The sequence below is a fragment of the Symphalangus syndactylus genome, chromosome 7, assembly GCF_028878055.3.
Source record: "Symphalangus syndactylus isolate Jambi chromosome 7, NHGRI_mSymSyn1-v2.1_pri, whole genome shotgun sequence".
In the NCBI taxonomy this organism is placed as follows: domain Eukaryota; kingdom Metazoa; phylum Chordata; class Mammalia; order Primates; family Hylobatidae; genus Symphalangus; species Symphalangus syndactylus.
In genome coordinates, this window is record NC_072429.2 from 35,705,281 (window position 1) to 35,727,525 (window position 22,245).

The 22,245-nt window shown below is 48.1% G+C and overlaps 1 protein-coding gene across 2 annotated transcripts in view; it reads left to right on the forward strand.

Annotated features, from left to right (window-relative positions):
* ANXA6 (annexin A6) overlaps positions 1–16,345 on the forward strand; it is a 55,901-nt gene extending 39,556 nt beyond the window's left edge. The window contains exons 19-26 of one of the 2 annotated variants that reach the window (XM_055285589.2): positions 788–867; positions 1,443–1,496; positions 7,932–7,949; positions 8,730–8,823; positions 10,006–10,101; positions 13,208–13,266; positions 14,847–14,969; positions 15,943–16,345. In XM_055285589.2, the coding sequence (XP_055141564.1) occupies positions 788–867; positions 1,443–1,496; positions 7,932–7,949; positions 8,730–8,823; positions 10,006–10,101; positions 13,208–13,266; positions 14,847–14,969; positions 15,943–16,002 (584 nt within the window). In that variant the 3' untranslated portion in view covers positions 16,003–16,345. The remainder of the gene's footprint in view (positions 1–787; positions 868–1,442; positions 1,497–7,931; positions 7,950–8,729; positions 8,824–10,005; positions 10,102–13,207; positions 13,267–14,846; positions 14,970–15,942) is intronic. The other variant, XM_055285591.2, reaches the window with a different exon arrangement.
* The last annotated feature ends 5,900 nt before the right edge of the window (positions 16,346–22,245 follow it).

Genomic DNA, 22,245 nt, shown 5'->3' on the forward strand with positions numbered 1-22,245 from the left:
CCGTCTCTACTAAAAATGCAAAAATTAGCCAGGCGTGGTGGTATGCGCCTGTAGCCCCAGCTACTTAGGAGGCTGAGGCAGGAGGATCACTTGAACCTGGGAAGCAGAGGTTGCAGTGAGCCAATATCATGCCACTGCACTCCAATCTGGGAGACAGAACAAGACTCCATCTCAAAAAAAACCAAAAAACAAAAAAATTAGCTAAGTGTGGTGGCATGTGCCTATAGTCCCAGCTACTCAGGAGACTGAGGTGGGAGGATCACCTGAGCCCAAGGAGGTTGAGGCTGTAGTGAGCCTTGATCACGCCAACTGCACTCCAGCCTGGGTGACAGAGTGAGACCCTGTCTTGAAAAAAAAGAAAAAAAGATTTAAATTTTTTATCTTATAAGCAGCTTTAAAATGGTAGAATTTTTGAGCACAGGAGTGACATAGAGCTCTGCTTTTGGGTATAGCAACTGCCATGCAGGAGGGAAGGTAGAAGAGAGAATGACAACAGGGAGGTGACTTAAGAGGCTGTTAAATATTAAAGGCGAGATGCAATGGGACCTCAACTGGGACAGAGCTGAGGGGATGGAGGGGAGGTGATGGGTTGATGGGAATGCCCATTGTCTTACAAAATCAGCAGGAGGATGGCTGGATGCCCCCATGAGCCAGTTACAAACCCTTTCATTCCCACCTCCCCCTGCCAATACTGCCCTGGCTCAAGCCTGAGTTTTCCTGGACCTCCCTCCCCGCAACCAAATCCTTCTTGGCCAGCAGCTACCCACACCCCCTTTCTCTGCCTCAGACTATCACAAGTCCCTGGAGGATGCTCTGAGCTCAGACACATCTGGCCACTTCAGGAGGATCCTCATTTCTCTGGCCACAGTGAGTGAATTCGTGGGCCCCAGGTCAGCTTGCCCATCGGGAGGCCTGGGAGGAAGCGAAGGTTTACTGAGTGGAGGGCACGGGGGTTAGACGTGCACTCCTGATAGAGAGGGGGTGTCTCCCCACTTGCCTCCTTAGAGTCCCACCGCCTACCCCTGTCGTTCACTTGTCAAAGCTGGCGTGGTACCACCTTCTCCAGACAGTCCTCCCTGGTGGCCCTTGGCCTGGCTTTTTGGGCCGCCAGCTCACAGGACAAAGCCATATGGGTGACTCTCTCCCGTGTTGTTACCTGGGAGCTTCTGTCACCATCTCTTGAATTCCCATAACCAAAATGGCAGACCCTTATTGACAGTTACCGAGAGCTTGCTGTGTGTCAGGCATTGGTGCTAAGTGCCTTGCACACATTCTCAGTTAATGACCACAACAGCCTACCTTATAGAGGCAGGATTTTCGTCCCTGTGTAACTGATGAGGAAGAGCATTCAGAGAGGTGAAAATGAGCAGGGTGTGTGGTGGTACAGAGATGGAGATGGGTCGATGTTTGGGGACTGAACTTTCTTGCTGCTCCTGCTGCAGGGGAATCGTGAGGAGGGAGGAGAAAACCTGGACCAGGCACGGGAAGATGCCCAGGTAAGACCCCCAGCCCACCCCAGTCACCTCTGCCGGGTGTCCCTGAGATGTAGGTCCAGCTTATGCATGTCTACGCCAGGACCTGTCTGCGAGTGAAGGCTCCTGGCGGGGCGTGGTTGGTTTGATTGGCTGATACTTAGACTGTAGAAATGAGGTTTAGAAGTGTGGTGCTGGTATTACTGGCATTTCCTAGGTGGATAGCAGGACCCTCAGAGCTGGCAGGGACCTGCAGATCACCCAGGTCAAAGCCCTCATGTTACAGTGGGAAAATGGAGGTCCAGAAAGGGCGAATGACTTCTGAAAGTCACACAGCAAATCAGTGGCCCCCGTAGAATTGACCCCTAGAGAGCTCGTCTGGGAACTTGCTGAGAAGGGGGCCTGAGTGCTAAAGGCCTCGGTTTATTATCTGTAAAATGGAACCGAGAATGGTGGGAGTGTCCTGGGACGAGCCTAGAAAGTCAGTTCCTCAAGGGCTGGAATCTTCATTTTGTTCACTGATATATCCAAAGTAACACGTGATCAGTGCTCAGTAAATATTTGTTGAATGAACAGCAGGGAAAAGGGTTCTCTTGGCTGCTCTGCCTCAGCCCTGCTCCTTAGCCTGGTGAGCTTGAGGTCTGGAAATGGCTTCTTATGGAGGTTGGACAACCCCAAATTCATTTTCCCTGAAGGTTCTGTGGCTGGGCAGTCCCTGCTGAGGCCAGTGCATTGTCCCCCACTGACCTGCACCGTGATCCCAGCACCCAGTAGCCTGACCCAGGTCCACGTCTCCATCTCTTCTGACTGCCTCATTCTCCCACCCCCCAAAAGCTGTGTCCAAGGATGTGGGGCACAGACACCACAGACTTTTATAGACATCCAGCCCCCTTATTTTATAGTTGGTGAGTTGAAAAGAGCAGTGATGGATTGAGAGTCAGGGAACCAACTTTTCTGTTCCCAGGTCCCATAACAGAAGTGTGGTTTGCTACAACAGCATCTGAGCTAGACAAATCCTTAGCTGGAACCTGACAGTTACAGAACTGTAATTATAATTATTAGAATGCATACTATATATTGAGAATGATGCCAAGATTATTCTATACGTTTTTATGTTCCCCCTTTTTACTAGAGGAAAATGAAGCTCCTTAACCTATTCAATGATACAGTTTCTAAGTGGTTGGTGGTTTTATTTGAACTCAGGCTTGCCTGACGCCAGAGTCTATGCTTAATTCCATTTATGGTAATATCTTCCAAGACCCAGTAGAGTTAAGGTCCCCTGCAGCTTCCACATAAAATAGCTGTTGTTGTCCAGTTGTCCAACCCTTGCTTTGGAATATGGTTGTCAAAAGCTGCAGGGTTACATTTAAATGTATGGCATTTCAGCCACATTGTGGGCACATGGATGGGGGTTAGGCTGAGAACTCAGCCAGACACTAGGGTGGCTTGCTGAGGCCACATTTCATTCACTCATTCAACAGACATTTATTAAGTATTACTGTGAACAGCCTTGTGTGCTGCTGAGAGTTTTTTAAAAATCTCAGTTCTCACCCCAAATCCATCCTCCAACCCTGAATTGATCTTCCCGGGAATGCTTCTGCCTGGTGCCTGATTTGCCAATGAGGCTGTGCTTCCAATTGCCGCTAGCAGGGGGCAGTGGTGGGCCTTGCTGACAGCTGCTTCGCAAAAGGAGAGAAGTGGAGAGAGAGAATCCGGGTGGAAATAGCTAAGGGACCCTTGAGCCAGATCCCTGCCCAACTCGGCTGCTTCTCCAGATTTAGGATGCTAGACCCAAGCTCATTTTCTTATAACTAGAAGTACATTCTTTTATAGAAACTAGAAAATAAAGAGAAGCCAAAAAAGACTCCATAACCTAATGGTAATAAGCATTGTCAGTATTGTGGCATACATTATTCTAGTTGTTTCTCTATGTATATATAAAAGTGGATTCTTTATTTCTGACAGTTAAAAATTAATACTATGTGAATATTATTTCATTTTTAAATCAACGATATCATTTAATGGCTATATACTGTTCCATATCTGAATCTACCATGTTATTTAACCAGCCTTCTTCCTAGTAGCAAACTCTTTTATCACATTCATGAATTATTCATTAGAATGAATTTCCAGAGATGAAATGGAAATGTGGGAGCAAAATGTATATAAAAATTAAGGGCATTTGATAGGGCCGAGTCAAGCTCCCCCTTAGATAATGCACATGAGTACTTGGCAGTTTGTATTTGCCTGTTTTACACTGCCTCCCTGGCGGTCTCTCACTCTGGATGTCTAGAACGCCCTCAAGCTCTTAGAAGTCTGGGACTGTTATTAACCAGTTGAACATATGTCCAGTTTCCAACTGTGGCCCCACAGTAATTGTTAATAGCTTCCCCTTTCACTCTGTTGTCCAATTTGAGCAATAAATTATAAATAATTATTATAGACCCACCATGAAATGAAGGATTGTGGTCATTTTTAGATAAACAATACTCAGACTTTTTTTTTTTTTTTTTTTAGAGTCTCACTCTGTTGCCCAGGCTGGAGTGCGGTGGCACAATCTTGGCTCACTGCAACCTCTGCCTCCTGGGTTCAAGCAATTCTCCTGCCTCAGACTCCCAAGTAGCTGGGATTACAGGCTCCCACCACCATGCCCAGCTAATTTTTTTGTATTTTTAGTAGAGATGGGATTTCACCATGTTGGCCATGCTGGTTACGAACTCCTGACCTCAAGTGATCCGCCCGCCTCAGCCTCCCAAAGTGCTAGGATTACAGGTGTGAGCCACCATGCCTGGCCTAGACTTTTAAAAATGTAACAGCTTTCTTGAAATAGAATTCATCTACCATACTATTGACCAATTCAGTGGTTTTTAGTATCTTCACAGACTTAATGCAACCATCACCACAATCAATTTTAGAACATTTTTTCACCCCCAAAAGAAACTCCATACACATTAGCTGTCACTCCTCATATCCTACTAACCCCCCAGCCCTAAGCAACCATTAATCTACTTTCTGTCTCTCCAGATGTGCCTCTTCCGAACACCTCATGTAAATACAGTGATATAATACGTGGCCTTTTGGACTGGCTTCTTCACTTAAGAAAACACTAACTTAAACACAATGTTAAACACTTAACAGTGTTTTCAAGGGTCATCTGTGTTGTAGCATGTTGGTAGTCCCTTTTCATTGCCAAATAATATTCTATTATCCATTCATCAGCTGATGGACATTTGGGTTATTTCCGCCTTTTGGCTATTATGACTAATGCTGCTCAAAACATTTGTGTACAAGTTTTTGTGTGCGCATATGTTTTCATTTCTCTTAGATAGAATTGCTGGGTCATATGAGAACTCTAAGTTTAACCATTTGAGGAACTGTCCAGATTAATTTTTGCATGAAGTAGCTAGGCTAATAAGAACAAGCTTTTGTGGTGAATATTAATTTAGTGCCCCACCGCTTTTTTTTTTACATTACAGATATTATTATCTTAAAGATGCTTTGAAAAACCGAATATGTCTAGGGTTCTCTGACCTGCCTAAGTGAGAACAGTTGGGACTTTGGATTCTTTTCTGTTAAATTTTTTAAACATGTCCCTCTCTCTCTCTTTTTAAAAATGATACAGTTTTATTTAGCATAAGTTTTTACAAATTTTTGATAAAACACATATAAACTTTACCATATTAATCATTTTATTTATTTATTTATTTTGAGATGGAGTTTTCCTCTTGTTGCCCAGGCTGGAGTATAGTGTCGCAATTTGGCTCACTACAACCTCCACCTCCCGGATTCAAGCGATTCTCCTGCCTCACCCTCCTGAGTAGCTGGGATTACAGGCACCTGCCACCACACCCGGCTAATTTTTTGTATTTTTAGTAGAGACAGGGTTTCACCATGTTGGCCAGACTGGTCTCAAACTCCTGACCTCAGGTGATCCACCTGCCTCGGCCTCCCAAAGTGCTGAGATTACAGGCGTGAGTCATCATGCCTGGCCAATCATTTTAAAGTATACAGTTCAGTGGCATTAAGTACATTCACATTGTTGGGCAGTTGTCACCACCAGCCACCTCCAAAACTGTTTTCGTCGTGCAAAACCAAAACTCTGGACCCATTCAACAGTCACTCCCCATTCTCCCTTCCCCCAGCCCCTGGCAACCACCATTCTTTCTACATCTGTGAGTTTGACTAGGGAATGTAAGTGAAATTATACAGTATTTATGCTTTTATGACTGGCTTTCTTTACCTAGTATGATGTCCTCAGGGTTCAACTAGGTTTTTGTTTTGTGATGTTTGAGACAGGGTTGAGACCCAGGTTGGAGTGCAGTGGCACAATCTTGGCTCACTGCAACCTCCACCTTCTAGGCCCAAGCCATCCTCCCACCTCAGCCCCCCAAGTAACTGGGATTAACGGCGTGCGCCGCCATGCTCAGCTAATTTTTTGGTAGAGCAGAGTTTCTCCATGTTGTCCAGGCTGGTCTCAAACTCATAGGCTCAAGTGATCCTCCCACCTTGGCTTTCCAATGTCCTGGGATTACAGGTGTGAGCTACCGTGCCTGGCATAGGTTGTTTTTAATACAGAAAAATATTTTAAAAACCAGAAGCAGCCCCTAATCCTAGTAGCCTTGATAACTCTTATTTAACATTTAAATTTAAAATGAAATAATATATTTGCATATTTAAGAAATTTTCAGGAAGAATAAAAAAAATGCAAAAGCTTTCCCACATAGTCCCTCTCCTCAAAGGTGTCTTGACAGTTTCTTAAGTACTTCCCAGGAAATATGAGAAAATGAGTGTCTATTTTTTTTTGAATCTAGATAAAAGAAACACTATATTACACAAAAATATGCTATACTTCTTTACTTAATTTAAATGGAAATTCTCCTTATCAGCATTGTAGATAATCTTATCCTTTGTAAGAACTGCATGGATTGTTTCCATTGATTCGATAAGTCATAGCCTGTTTAATAAGTCAATCTCAGGATGGTTTACAGTTTTTCTCTATTACGAAAAATGCTGACCAGGCACAGTGCCTGTAATCCTAGCACTTTGGGAGGCCGAGGCGGGTGGATTACCTAAGGTCAGGAGTTCGAGACCAGCCTGGCCACCATGGCAATACCCCATCTCTACTAAAAATACAAAAAAAAAAAAAAAAATTAACTGGGCTGGTGGCATGCACCTGTAATCCCAGCTACTCAGGAGGCTGAGGCAGGAGAATCGCTGGAACCTGGGAGGTGGAGGTTGCAGTGAGCTGAGATCACACCACTGCACTCTTTGGGAGGCCAAGGCAGGAGGATTGCTTGAGGCTAGACTGGACAACAAAGTGAAACCCCTTCTCTACAAAAAATAAAAAAATTAGCTGGATGTGGTGGCACACACCTGTAGTCCCAGCTACTCAGGAGGCTGAGGCAAGAGAATCGCTTGAGTCCGGGAGGTCAAGGTTGCAGTGAGCCAAGATTGTGCCACTGTACTCCAGCCTGTACTAGAGAGCAAGACCCTGTCTCCAAAAAGAAAAAAGAATGCTGCAGTGAACAGTCTTGTATTCTATCGTGGAAGACTTTTGCCAGTATATCTGCAGGGCAAATTCCTAGCAATATAATTGCTTGATCAAATGGCATATGCCTTTTAACTTTTAACGGACATTGCCAATTATGCAATGAAAAGAAGAGGAAGGTTTCCAGAGCATAGGCTATTGTGAAGCTTATGAAGAGTTCAGTCTATCTAATAGAATAAAGTCAGCAGAGTTTCTGGGAGAAAGGCGAAAGCGATAACGCAGCCTAAGTACACGAGCCTGAGTATTTTGTTCCCAGGCTCTCCAAGTCACAGCTATTTGCCTAACAAAATAGTGTCCTAACCACAGAATTTTGCGCTCTGCATAGTGCAGTGATTAAAAGTAACCCTTGTAAAATGACTTTCCCATCACTGCTTGCTCTGTGCCCCCAGGCAGGTCAGCTCCCCTTAAGGCCTCAGCTGGCTGGTCTTTCCTGTCTGTAACATGAAGGCTAAAATTACACGTCTCTTGCCTTGGAAGTCTGAATATGCTGGGTGCAGAGAACTTTGCACTGCTCACATTTACATCTCAGTGGTTCTGTAAGGAAGTGGCAGGGATCATTTCCACTTTCAGACAAAGAAACCGAGGCCTGGAATCTGCTCTGGGTTTTGGGGTGCGAAGGGCAGAGTTCCCCGTTTCTGTGTCTTTCTCTTATCCTTAAAGTGAACACGTTTTTAGTTATTGCCAGGCCTATCCGCATTCTGAGCTCCAGCCCAAAAGGTCATAGGAAGGTATTTTTCTCTTGTCCCTACCTCCCTTCCCATCGCATCCCGGGTTCTTTCGGGTCTCTTGGGACCTCTCCCACTCCCAGCCAGGCCCCTCACCCTGACCCCAGGGCCCCAGCACCAGCCTCCCCGACCTCCTCTGACTCTTGCCTCCCTTCTCTCCCTCCTCTCTCCCCTCCCTGCTCTCAGGTGGCTGCTGAGATCTTGGTGAGTGTCCTGTTCTTCATTTGGGTTTTAACGGCCTCTGAGTAAAGTCTGCCTTTACTGGGCCGAGCGGGGCAGTATCGAGCAGTGATTTGGGAGCTTGCTGTGTGGCTTCTCTCTCTCCCCTTCAGGGCCCTGCTTGGTAAAAGATAGGCCAGGCAAGTGTTTCCCAAACTTCAGCTAATCATCTCTGGCATGATTTGTGCTGTGTAACCACCAGCTGTTCATACTGATCTTTAAATCGACTCACTTTTAAACCCAAAATGAGTTAAGGGGAATTTAGTATCAGTATAAATAGAACTAGTAGCTGCCTAGAAGACAGCCATGGAGACACTAATATGCAGTGTGATCGGGTATGTTTGCCCTTGACCCCGCTTGGGGAAACACTGGCCAGGCCATCTTCTCTGCATATGACCCCACACACACTTCCCAGAGGGGCTTGCAGAAAGGTTGAGGGATGGAAGGGGAACTCCCAGTCGCTATGCTCAGAGTCTATGTGGGTCCTCCCAGGAGCCCCGGCCCCATGGCCCTGAGGCTAGGATGGAAGTACCCAGTGCTAAGCCCATCTGTGTCAGTTCACAGGGTCCTTGTGAACTGGAGAGGGGAGTATAGAAGCCACTGTGCTTGAGGAAGGAAGAGGGGACCAGTCTTGGCCCCCTTGGATGGCCGGGTGAGCCCAGCTTCTGACTGCCCTCAGCCCAGGCAAAGACATGAAAGTGAATAATAACCAAGGCTTTCTCATGTCTCCCCTCCCAAATCCTTGCTCCAACTGGGGCTCTGCAGGAAATAGCAGACACACCCAGCAGAGACAAAACTTCCTTGGAGACACGTTTCATGACGATCCTGTGTACCCGGAGCTATCCGCACCTCCGGAGAGGTGAGGCCTGACCTCCTCCCTTCCCAGCTCAGCAGGAAGATCCCAGAATCTGATGAGAGCCTCTCAGCTCTCTGTGGAAGAGGAGCCAGTTGCCCACCCACCTCCTCCTTAACCCAGCAGTAGCATATCATGAGTGATGGCGACTCTGGAGCTCTGGGTTCTAGTCCTGGCTCTATCACTTATACCTCACCTTCCTTCTTCTCCTTAGGGAAGCAGGTGGGATGCCCGGGATTAGGTATAGCAACTGGATTTCACCTCAAAGGCCAACTCTGATAGATTGGTAGTAGTTGCCTAGAGTGCTGTGTTGAGAAGGATTCTGGGGCCCCGTGTCATGATTCACTGGCGATGCCTGCCAGGAGCAAGGCAGCAAGAGGTGGTGGTGGCACAAGACCCACATAGACATCTTTGAACCACAGGCTGCCACATGCTCAGGGCACACCTGTATGCAGTGGCCCTGGCGCTCGGTAATCATGAAGTGTCCTGCACTGAGACGTTTACATTTTAACACGCATTTGTCTGGCACTTCTCAGTATTTAAGGTGCTTTAGCATAGTGGCTAAAAGAATGGACTTGGGCACTGGACCACCTTGATTTGAATCCCCCATTTAACAGCCATATGACCTCAGGCAAGTCACCAAATCTCTGTGCCTGAGCTCCCTTACGTAGGAATCAGGGTTTTAGTTCTACCTCACATGATTGTTGTGAAGATACAAAAAACATAACACATAAAGCACTGGCACAATGCCTGACTCAGTGAGTGTTTCCTGAGTGTTATCATTGTGTCTTCATCCCAAGCAGACACAGGAGGAAGAGGAGGCCCAGAAAGGAGAGGGATCACCCAAGGTCCCTCAGTGAGCTGGGGCAGAACCATGACTAGGACCCGTGCTCCTTTTACTACCCCAGCCTGGGTTCCCAGAACTTGGCCGAGGTTCTAAGGCCATTGGCCAGGCACAGGGACTGACTTGGGACAGATTTGGCTCTGAGCCCACGGCAGCCTTGATATCAGAGCTTCTCTATCAGGATGATCTTGCCCAATGCATTTTGGCCTGGGCTGTGGCCATATCTGCTGCCCTTCCACTTTCTCAGGCACAGCCTGTGGGAGGCACTGGGTGGGGCTGAGGAGGGGTCCTCCCCCTCCTGCACTGAAGCTCACCCCCGCCTCTGGGGCTTCTCTTGTGGCCAGTCTTCCAGGAGTTCATCAAGATGACCAACTATGACGTGGAGCACACCATCAAGAAGGAGATGTCTGGGGATGTCAGGGATGCATTTGTGGCCATTGGTAACTGGCAGGGACTAAGGGAAGGGCTGGGGGCACTGGGAACTTGACCAGATTCTCTGGAAGAATAGAACCTTGGCAGCCTCTGAAGCTAGTACTGGAAAGTAAATATTGTCACAGTTGGCCTCCAGGGGTGCTGCCAAATGAGTGATTGTGCAGGAGTGTCATGAGGTCTGTTCCAGACTGCAGGAGAGGGTGAGAAAATAACTGTCACTGGGGAAGGACCAGGAAGACTGGGGCAGGCAGGGGAGGGGGCACGCTGTCCTGCACAACTAGGGTGTGTACACACACACACAGCACACACACACTTGACACACACACCTAACATATACAAGACACATACTATACACACATTCTCACATGTGACACACACATACATAAAACACGTTACATATGCATGTGACAGGTGCATACCACACATACATCACACACAGAACACATTATACATACACATACATGCTACGCCCCCACAAGACACTACACCTACACACACACCACTTACACACTATGCACACATGACCCATGCACACCACATATACACACCACACATGCACACACATACAAGACACACGCTAGATGCAGATGACACACACACGCACCCTCGTCTCCGCTCAGTACCTGGCTTTTTGGTTACGCTTATATAATTTGAGCTCTTGACTTTGAAAAGGTTTTTCCCTTTTGGATCTTAATTCCACTGTGTATAAATATGGATGAGTGGATATGGGTTAGGGCTGAAGTTATTCTCATTAATATTCATCATTAGTGGTATCTTGTTTCATTTACTGTAAAACGCATTGCATCAATGCACTTCAAAAAAATCTCACCAAGAGGTGTCAGTGGAAGATTTTCACATAATTCCCATCAATTATAAAACACATCTTGATTTCAGAGACACTAAAATGTGGGGGAAGATTTGGGTGTGTTAGATTTGGGTGTGTGTTTGTGTGTTAGATTTGGGTGAAGTAGAGTTGGTGGTAGGGGTATTGTTTAGCGTGTGATGGGCCTTTACCACCCAGGAGCAATATCTAGGAGGCAGGATAGCCCAGTGAGTAAAAGCATGGAATCCAGATTGAATCCCTGCTCTGCCACTTACTCACTGTATGTCCTCGGGCAGGTCACAAAACCTCTGTGTCTCAATTTCCTCCTTTGTAAATAACAATAGTGCCCAGGCCATAGGGTGGATTTTGTAAGACTGAAATTAGTTAATTATATGTAAAGCACTTGGAACGGTGCCTCTTGGCATATAATACTCACTGGGCAAGGGTTAGTTTGTATTGTTGTTTCCCACCAAGCCATGTGCAAAGTTAGTTGCATGCAGGTTTAGTTACATTCTCATCAGGTGCTCTTACCAGCTATTTTACAAAGGAGGACACTGAGTTCAGAGAGGTTTATAGCAGCAGAACCAGGACTCAAACCACAGGCTGCCTACGTCCAAAGCTCGTGTTCTTAACACCAGAATAATTAGCCTTTGGAGACACTTTCAGATTCCTACCCTCCTCGTGTATTTCCCTCTTCCCTTTCTCCTCCCACCTTGAACCTTGAACAGGTATACATGTGCAAACACACACCACAACACACCATTTCACACCCCTCCATCCAATGGCAGGCATCGGGGTCCCCTGTGGCAGATGGACAGGCTCAGTTTTTAGGAAGGCTTGTGGGGTTGGTTACAGAGGAGAGAAGTTTCTGCCCAGCGTGCTTCTTAGCCAGACTGATAAAGCCCTAGGTCTGAAGTCAGGGAAGGCTTCCTGGAGGTGATGTCATGACTGGGGACATGGACATCAAGTACAGCCTTGAAGGATGGGATTTGATTTAGAGAGATAATGTAGTGAAGGGCAGATAGGAAATGCATCTATCCAGGAAGGACAGAGAGACACAGGAATTTGCAGTTTGTTCTGGGAATGGGGGAGCAAGGGCCATGAGGTTGCAAAGGAGGCCAGGAGCTTTGACATTCAAGCCAAGGAGCTTGGGATTTGTTTGGGAGGTAGTAGGCAGATATGTAAGGAGCTGGAGATGGGAGGTGTGTGATGTGATCTTTCCCACGGGGTTTCTGAGCCTGTTGCAGAGGAGTCTTGCTTGACTCTGCCACTGGGGTACGCAACTCCAGCCTCTTGCCATCTGTTCTCATTATATCTAGAGTCATTCCAGCTATACTATAGTACTGGTGTCTGGTTCCTCCTTTTTAAGCTGTCTGAGACACCCGTGCGTGGGCTCTGGAGCCTTGTAGTTAAGCAGCTGCGAAGGGCTAGAGAACCCTAGGCCTTGAGAAAGGGCGGGGTTGGTGAAACCAGGCAGGCATTATCTGGGGTCAGGGTAGGGAGCAGGGGCTGCCAATGCTGCAAGATGGTTCAGGCCCTGGGCAGTCATTCTTTGGAGCAATATTTCTCTAAATCAGTAACTCTCAAGCATTAGGCTGCACCAGAGTAGGGTGGCCAACCATCCTGATTTGCGCAAGGCTTTCAGTGCTGTTAGGTTGGTGCAAAAGTCATTGCAGTTTTGCCATTGAAAGTGATGGCAAAAATTGCAATTACTTTGGCACCAACCTAATAAAACCTGGAATGTCCCAGGCAAACTAGGACAAGCTGGTCACTCATCTCCAGAGTTTCAGATTCAGCATCTCTGGGGTGAGGCATGAGAATCTGCCTTTCTTCCAAGTTTTCAAGCGATACTAATGTTGTTGGTCCGGAAACCACACTTTGAGAAGCATTGCTCAAAATCTTCCCAAAATCTGAGTCTTTAGGGTGGAGCCTAAACCCTGAGTTTTAAACAAGCTTCTTGGATGATTCCAATGCATTTAAAAGTTTGAGGCCCCGTGCCTTGGGTTCATGAGGAGTTAATTACCTTTGAATCTTCTCCTGACCTTGGTTAGCTGTAAGCACCTTAGAAGGAAGAGAGTTGCAACCAAATGAGAGCCAGGCCTAGGGATGGGCCAGAGGAAGAAGCATGGGGAAGGGGAGCGAAGGTGTCATCTGAGCATGACGCTGGGGTTGACAATGATCTGCAGACCCATGCAGGGATAGACAAGGTGGGGAGATGGGGGAGGCCAGTCCAGAGTCTGGGTTCACAGCCTCTTACCACGTTCCCTGCATCTCTCTGCTCTTCCTACCAGTTCAAAGTGTCAAGAACAAGCCTCTCTTCTTTGCCGACAAACTTTACAAATCCATGAAGGTAAGAAAACATGCTGGCGTTCCTTTCCCTTCAAGCACTGACTTACATACACACACAAACAAACAGATGTGCACCATCCCCCAGATCAGGATTCCTGGCAGCTGTTTCTTCCTATTTGATATTTATTAGCATCTGCCCTTGTCTGGCTCTAGGATGGTATTTCCCAGTTGGGGGTGATTTCCCCCGCCTTCCCCCATGGAGGATATTTGGCAATATCCAGACACATTTTTGGTTATCACAACTTGGAGAGTGTTGCTACCGGCATCTGGTGGGGAGAGAACAGGGATGCTGTTAAACAACCTTAGTGCAAAGGATAAGCTTGCGCAACAAAGAATTATCCAGCCCCAAATACCAAGGTTGAGAAATGTGCTCTGGAGGCACACAGGGCTGGGTAGGACACAGTCTCTGCCCTCCCAGAGCTCACAATCTATCAGGTGACACAGGGTCTCCTATGACAAATAGTCATCAAAGGTCACAAGCACTCCCCTCTTGAGTCTAGGCCTGCCCTTCCGGGAGAGCCCAAGCCACACTGGCCACCCTCTCAGCCACTGGAGTCTCAACTGCTGACAGCGTGGGCAGGTGGGAGGGTAGGAAGGAACTTGAGACCCTCACCCTATAGTCTCCAAATGTGACAACCGTTCATTGAGCACTCACTATGTGTCAAGCCTGTGCCAAGGGCTTCATCTCTCTGACCACAGTTGACCCTCATGGCAGTCCTGTGAAATTGTGGTAGCATCCTCATTTGATAGAGGAGGAAACTCAGGCCTAGGTAGGGTAAAACGTTGCCCACATTTATGTAGCTCCTAAGAGGCAGAGCTGGGACTCGAACCTAGCTCCGACTCCTAGGCTGGTGCTTGTAGCTCCCTGGGGGCAGAGGTAGCGTAGCTCCCTGGGGTCAGAGGCAGCTCTGGCTGCCTACACATTCCATGCCCTGTGCCTGCTCCTTGGGCCCGGTGGTAGTTTCCTAGGGCTGGTGTAACACATTCCACAAGTTGGGTGACAACATAAATTTATTCTTTCATAGTTCTGGAGGCTAAAAGCTCAAAATCAAGGTGTCGCCTGGGTTGGGTCCTCCTGGAGGCTCTGGGGGAGAAACACTTCCCTACCTCTCCTAGCTTCTGGTGGTTGCTAGAAGTCCTTGGTGTTTCCTGGCTGTGAATGCATCACTCCAGTCTCTGCCTCTGTCCTCACCTAGTCACTTTGCTGTGTGTATGTCTGTGCCCTCCCTCTTCTTCTAAAGATATTGGTTATTGGTTTAGGCTTCAATCTAATTCAGTGTGCCTTCCTCTGAACTAATTACATGTGCAAAGACCTTATTTCCAAATTACATCATGTTCTGAGGTTCCAGGTGGACATGGGGACACTATTCAACCCATACACGTCTTTTTTGCATGTCAGTCTGGCCAGTCCTGGGCACAGGGGGATTTTGGTCAGGACTGTTTGCAGAAGACCGAGGTGGAACATCCGCCCTGTTTTTGGAAGGAACAAGGGAGAAAGGCAGATGGGATACCACTGTTTCTTGCCTGACTGGGCTCTGTCTCTCCTTCCGCCTGTGTCTCCCTCCTGCCTGGCTCCACCAGGGTGCTGGCACAGATGAGAAGACTCTCACCAGGATCATGGTCTCCCGCAGTGAGATTGACCTGCTCAACATCCGGCGGGAATTCATTGAGAAATACGACAAGTCTCTCCACCAAGCCATTGAGGTAAGGGGAGGGGCTAGAGGTTAGCAGGAAGGGGGTGAGTGTCAGATCCCTAATATAAGATTAGAAGTCTTTATTCCCATGGACTTTTTCCCAGTGGGTTACCGCTGAGATCAGCCAAAATCTTAAAGTTTGATGCTTGGTTCTACTTGGCTAACAAGACTATGGGCATCTCACAGGCAGTCTCTTACAGACTTAGTAGGAATGTAAGTAAATTGTTGGCACATTTTGATACTATATTATGTTTTAAAATCATACATCAAAAAATACAAGAACAAACAAAATCCCAAAAACCATGTTTCATAACAATGATAGGAGTCCCTCAGAAAGGAGATGCATACCATATGGGTCAGGAAGTTTGGCCTGCCCAGTCTGAACGTATGCCAGACCATTGTGATATGTGGTGAGCGTGATGGTGTTTGTACCCATTCCCAGCAATGGCCTGGCAGTTAGCGCTCAATATTGTTTGTTCAAATAAGAAATCACCTAACACAATATGTTAAGGGCCATGGTGGAGGGTATCAGCAGAGTGCCAGGGGAACCAAGGGAGGCCAGAGTTCACTCTGCCTCCTGACTCAAGAGAGTGGCCAGGGTGCTTCTCAGAGGAGAGGGCCCCGCTGGCAGATGGGATTGGGGGTGCACAGGGGCGTGCTGGACAGGAGAGTGGCAGGTGGAGAGAGGACTGAGATGCTCCTGGGGGAAACGAACAGGTGAAGCTGCAGAGCTCTGCACAGGTCAGATCCCAAAGGGCCTTGAAGCCAGGCCGAGAGCTTGCATATCTTCCTGGGGATAAACAAAAGGGACGTGGTCACATTTATGTGTCTGGGAGATCCCACTGGCCTACATGTGGCATGGGATCCTATGTTGGTCATGGAGAGAGGCCGAGGGAGATGTCCAGACAGATGGGCAGCCGGGAGGAGGGGGCATTGAGGCTGGAAGGACTGTTTTCATTCACTCTGCTCTCTGCCTCTGCCAGGGTGACACCTCCGGAGACTTCCTGAAGGCCTTGCTGGCTCTCTGTGGTGGCGAGGACTAGGGCCACAGCTTTGGCGGGCACCTCTGCCAAGAAATGGTCATCAGCACCAGCCGCCATGGCCAAGCCTGATTGTTCCAGCTCCAGAGACTAAGGAAGGGGCAGGGGTGGGGGGAGGGGTTGGGTTGGGCTCTTGTCTTTAGTGGAGCTTAGGAAAGGCTCCCACTCCCATGGGCCATCGAGGGCCCAGCACGGCTGAGCGGCTGAAAAACCGTAGCCATAGATCCTGTCCACCTCCACTCCCCTCTGACCCTCAGCCTTTCCCAGCTTCCTCCCCTTGCTACAGCCTCTGCCCTGGTTTGGGCTATGTCAGATCCAAAAACATCCTGAACCTCTGTCTGTAAAATGAGTAGTGTCTGTACTTTGAATGAGGGGGTTGGTGGCAGGGGCCAGTTGAATGTGCTGGGTGGGGTGGTGGGAAGGGTAGTAAATGTGCTGGGGCAAACTGACAAATCTTCTCATCCATTTCACCACCCATCTGCATCCAGGCTGCGCTAGAGTACTGGACCAGGAATTTGGATGCCTGGGTTCAAATCTGCATCTGCTTTGCACTTGTTTCTGACCTTAAGCCAGCCCCTTTCCCTCCCTGAGTCTCTATTTTTTTAATCTACAGTGAGAGAGTTGGACAAAAAAATCTTGGCTTCCCTTCTAACATTAACATCCTAAAGTATGCCTCCGATTCATTCCCTTGACACTTTTTATTTCTAAGGAAGAAATAAAAAGAGATGCACAAACACATAAACATATTTCCAGTGAGGGCCTCTGTCTTCTACCTAGAGCCTGCAGCCTGGATTTTCCTCATTAGAGCTTGAGGTTGTAAAGTCTGTCCAGGAGTGAGTTATATCTTTAAATTCTTGCAAGGTGTTTCCTGGGAAGCGCACAGGAGAATCTGAGTTTGCAGCAAGCCTGGGAAGGCTGGCCCAGCCGTGCTCTGGGCCTCAGGACCCCCTCATCCCCTCTCTCTGCCTGGACATTTCTGTATGCTCTTCATCCATTTCAACCAAGCCCAAATTTCCTCTTTTGAACTACGCAAGGGCACCCAATGTGATCTTGATCTGGAGAGGTGCATGGAAAGTTTCCTTCATGCAGGTCACTGATAAGCAAGTAGGCGCAACTGCAGTTCCTCTGCCTTCCCTCCCCCAAGCCCTACTTCTGGTCTGCGGCTTTGGTCTAAGATTGTCCAGTGACCATGGCATGGGGCTGGCTGCTGGCCAAAGGGCGCTGCTCCCTACCCTGGCTGACCAGACTAGTTTATTGCAGGTTAGCGTGTGTTTGTTTTCTTTTCTTTTCTTTTCTTTTTTTTTTTGAGACGTACTTTTGCTCTTGTTGCCCACGCTGGAGTGCAATGGCGTGAATTTGGCTCACTGCAACCTCCGCCTCCTGGGTTTAAGCGATTCTCCTGCCTCAGCCTCCCGAGTAGCTGGGATTACAGACATGCGCTACCACACCTGGCTAATTTTGTATTTTTAATAGAGATGGAGTTTCTCCATGTTGGTCAGGCTGGTCTCGAACTCCCGACCTCAGGTGATCCGCCCACCTTGGCCTCCCAAAGTGCTGGGATTACAGGCGTGAGCTGCCATGTGTGGTGCATGTTTGCTTTCATAGCTGTGAAGACAGCAACAAGCAGGTGAGAGAGTCTGGTCTTGTCCCCCCCTCACTTGTGACCTCAGACCAGCCATTGCCCTCAATGGGCCTCAGTTACTCCATCTTTATAGTGGGGGATTGGATCCAACAATTTTGAAGAGCTCTCTCTTAATCTCTGACATAATGAGTCTGAAACAAAGAAAAGTTACCTTACTGTGTCTTTACTTCCTTTCTTCTGGGCTATGAACTCAAGTGCCTTGAAGGCCAGCTAAGAGCTTTTTGGGATATTTGTCTAACTTAATTGAACTGTTACTGAAAGATAAATTAACAAAATGGTTCAGAGTTTTGGATTAAGATCTTTGTAACTAACTGACCATGAGCACAGGAGCTTCAGTTTCCTTCTCTGTAAAACAGGGCTCCTCATTCCAATTCCACCTATCCTGTAGCCTTGTGGGAATAAAAGGAGGTACCACGTGGAGGTGCTCGGCAGGGTGCACGCCTGGCTCGGAGTCAGTCTCACTACCTGCCCCGAACCAGGCTCAGTTGTAGGGGCTGAAAGGTGGAGCCCATGATGCTTTATGGCTTTGATTTCATGAAGTCAGTCAGCTGCAGATCACAAAGGCATTTGAACCCAAAAAGAAAAGTGCCTTAAAATATATACTGAGGGAAATGGGCTTGGGGCAGAAAGGAAAGAAGAGTGGAATCAGGGAATAGAAGTGAGGAGAGCCCATGGGGCTGAGGGGAACACAGAAGAGGAGACCTAGAAACCAGGAATGAGGACAGCTAAAATCGGACACTCGCTGTCTAATGCCTCCCTAATGCCTCAACATGCATTTTCCACAGAATTTTCAGTTAAGGTAGTTGCGTTCTGGGACTGGTCAGTAGCAGGAAGGAAACCCTAAGAGTTTGTGAGGTGAGGTAGACAAGATGAGAAGTGACAGTTTGTCTCCAAGTAAGGAGGACTTTAAATGTCAGGATTTTCTCTGACAACCTAGGGGAAGCCTTTGGAGTTCTTGAGTGGGGAAGGTGTGCGTCTAGCTATGCTCTGAGGACAAATGTAGGAAGGCAGGGTGCCAATTGGGAGCCTTTTGCAACAGTCCTACTAAGAGCCAGGTGCCGGCTGAACAAACCACATTTTTTTTCTTGGAGTTGTATCAGAGGAGGAGAGTAGCCACTGTTCTGAACCAGAGCACCCCATTCACGCATGCATGCAGTTTACACTTAATGAGTGGCTCCTATGTTCCATGCCACGTGCTAGGTGCAAAACATATGAACCAATGTGGTTCTGGTGCTTAAGGAGCTTCCGCTGAGTGTCCCTCCTGCTCAGTCTCTCCAAAATGACACTGGAGATTGCTTCTGTGGCCAAAGTTTAATCGGGAGAAGTGATGGGGGCTAATTTAAAACTAAAAGGAAAGAGAAAGCAGAAGCCCAAACCGCTGCTGTCTCAAAGTGGGAGAAAGGGAGGATGGCTGTGATGTTCTAAGGGTGGAAGGGGCCCTCAGAAATTCTCACCTCCCTCTCTCACTTGCAGATGAAACAACTGTCACTTCCACAGAGAGGAAGCAACTGGCCCAGGGTGCATAGCAAGATAGCAGCAGACAGAACTGGAACTGCCGTCCCGGCCAGGGCTGGTGCTTTTAGAAGCACCCTGTGTTTTCTCCTTCTTTTGTCATCACCTGTGGAGGTGGGCTTCAATACTCTCTAGCTCCTCACTGCTCCCCCTCCTGCCTTGAGCCTTGCATTTTCCCTTTAGGGCAAACTGTTCACAAGCTCTGGACTGGGATGGGCCAATCTTGGTCTTTGGGGCCACTAGGAAATACCCGAAGGAAGTTGCCCATTGGGAGGGGGGTGCCCTTTTAACCTGAGCAGAGAGTAGCTATTTGGGAATTGCCGCTCAACGTCCTGCCTGTGGCGGTGGTGTGGGAAACGCTGGCTGTTTCCCTATGGCCAGGTGCAGTGGCCCGTGCCTGTAACCCCAGCACTTTGGGAGGCCAAAGTGGGCAGATTGCTTGAGCCCAGTTCGAGACCAGCCTGTGTGTAGCAAAACCCCGTCTCTACAAAAAAACAGGAAAAAAAAATGCTGGAGGTCGTGGTGCATGCCTGCAGTCTCGAGAGGCTGAGGTGGGAGGATCGCTTGAGCCCAGGATGTGGAGGTTGCAGTGAGCCATGATTGTGACATTGCACTCCAGCCTGGACTACCAAGGGACACTGTGTCTCAAAAAAAAAAAAAAATCCCCCTATATTCATGGTGCCCCAGCACAGCTCCAAGCAGTAAGTCGCCACCGGAATAATCCCACTTGAGAAGCTTTGCCTCCATGGCCATTACTTCCTTTGCAGTATTATAGGGGTGATCACCCTCATTTTACCAATGAGAAAACTTGGGCTCCAAGTGGTGAAACAAATTGCCTGAAGACAAAGGCAGTACATCATGGATTGACTCACTGGAAATGGTCTTAGAGATGGCCCCAACTAACCCTTTCGTTTCACAGGTTTGGTAACTGAGGCCCAGAGACAGGATTGTGACCATTGTATTAGTAAGGGCCAGATCTGAGGCTAGAACGCAGCTGTCCTGATTCCAGGCTCTGCTCTCTCTGCTGACACTTCCTCCTTTACCTATTGATGAGGAAGCCAGTCTGAGCTGAGCATGGGAGGGAGAACTGTCGGGTTGCCCAACGTGAATTTTGGAACCCAGAAGCGGTAAATCAGCGCTCTAACATGCCTCCTCATTCCCCACCAGAACTTGGGTTTCCTACAGATTTCCCCACTTTAGGGTTGGAGTGAGGCAAGTGGGAAATTGTAGTTACATAACTGAGCCCTCTGCTCAGTGGTTAAGTCTGTGGAGGCAGGCAGGCCTGGGTTCAAATCCCATCCACCACCATTAATAGAAGTAAATAAGTAACTTGACCTGTCTGTACTGGCAATGCACGTTTATTTCTGAGCACACTGTCTAGAACATACGAAGGACTCAGTAAGTATATCAGCTCTTTATTATCAATAATAGACAGGATTCTATTTTAGAGAAGAGTAATCAGGGTCAGAGGAGGGAGTCTGATGCTCTACACTATGCCTGCTACACAGAGAGCTAAGTGGGGAAAGATGATTAGAAAAATCTCAACCAGACCAGGCTCAGTGGCTACACCTGTAATCCCAGCACTTTGGGAGGCCGAGGCGGGTGCATCACCTGAGGTGAAGAGTTCAAGACCAGCCTGGCCAACATGGTGAAACCCTGTCTCTACTAAAAATACAAAAAAAAATTTAGCCGAGTCGTGGTGGCTGGTGGGCACCTGTAATCACAGCTACTTGGAATGCCGAGGCAGGAGAATCACTTGAACCCGGGAGGCGGTGGTTACAGTGAGCCAAGATTACACCACTGTACTGCAGCCTGGGCGACAAGAGCAAAACAGTCTTAAAAAAAGAAAGAAAAAGAAAAATCTCAACCAAGCAAGGGACACTGAGTGCAGAGGCGATGAATTAACCACAGGGAGGACTAACAAAGGCTCCTTGGAGAAGGGGACATTTGAGAGCACCTCAGCAGATGGTTAGAAAAGCTCTTACGTTAGAAACTACTGAAGGAGGGAGGGGTGTCCAGGCGGAGGCAATGGCTGAAGCAAAGGCACAGAGCTGGGAAAGGAGAGGTGCGTGGGAGTGGTGGGGCCGGTCACCCACTGTGCGAGGACGCCCTCTGGGAAGGTCACTGAGTCCAGGCTGAAGAGTGTGGACTTTATCCTCCAGGCACTGGCTAGACCCTGAATGTGCTAGGGAGGGAGAGTATATGATTAGAGATGTCCTTTAGAAAAGACATCCCCAGGGACCAGCGTGGAGGAGACAGGACCAGCAGCTGGGGTCCCTAGGTGGGGGGGATGAGGACACAAGCCAGCACAGAGGATGCAGAGATGGAGAAAAGAGAAGGACACTGGGGAGCGAGAAAACAGGGAAAAGGGCCCTAAAGTGCCATAGGGAGTGAGTGGGCAGGAAGCAGATGTGCAGCCAGGTTCCATTCCCTAAGAACCCAGAGAAGGACATGAGGACAGAGGTCCCTGATGCAGGCTGTTCCACTGCCCTCCTCTCAGCTAAGTAAAGACTGACAAAACCCTAAACGAGAGCCGTCTGGGAATGTTCCCCCACCACACAAACAGGCCCAGCTGTTAAAAGTTTCCAGAACATGCATTTCCTTCTGTGGGATGGCCCCACCCCTTCCAACTACCACCATCTGCCTGTTGTGCTGCCAGCTGCAGGCAGAACCCCTCCCTGGCTGTCTTGAAGGCCATGGACCTTGCCCTGGGAGGGCCTGAAAGGAAAGCAGCAAGGGTGGGGAACTGACATTTCCTTCCCCCACTTTCCCATGTGCCTGCTATCCACTCAAGGCCCATAAATACTGCTTGTCACACATAGAATTACAGTCACTGCCAGCTATACCCACAGAGCACACAGGAGAATGAGGAACACATTGCTGGTAATACAAAGGAATGTAAGGTATTCTGCTAATAACACATAGACACACATTGTTGACTATATAGAGAAAATAATTTTTTTAATTTGCTGATAACCAAAAATACAGACGTTGTGTGTGTGTGTTTATGTGTGTCTTGCTGTCCACAAGAGAAACACCTCGCATATATATCCTAACTTGTTCTTCACACACATTGGGGCATGTGCATACTC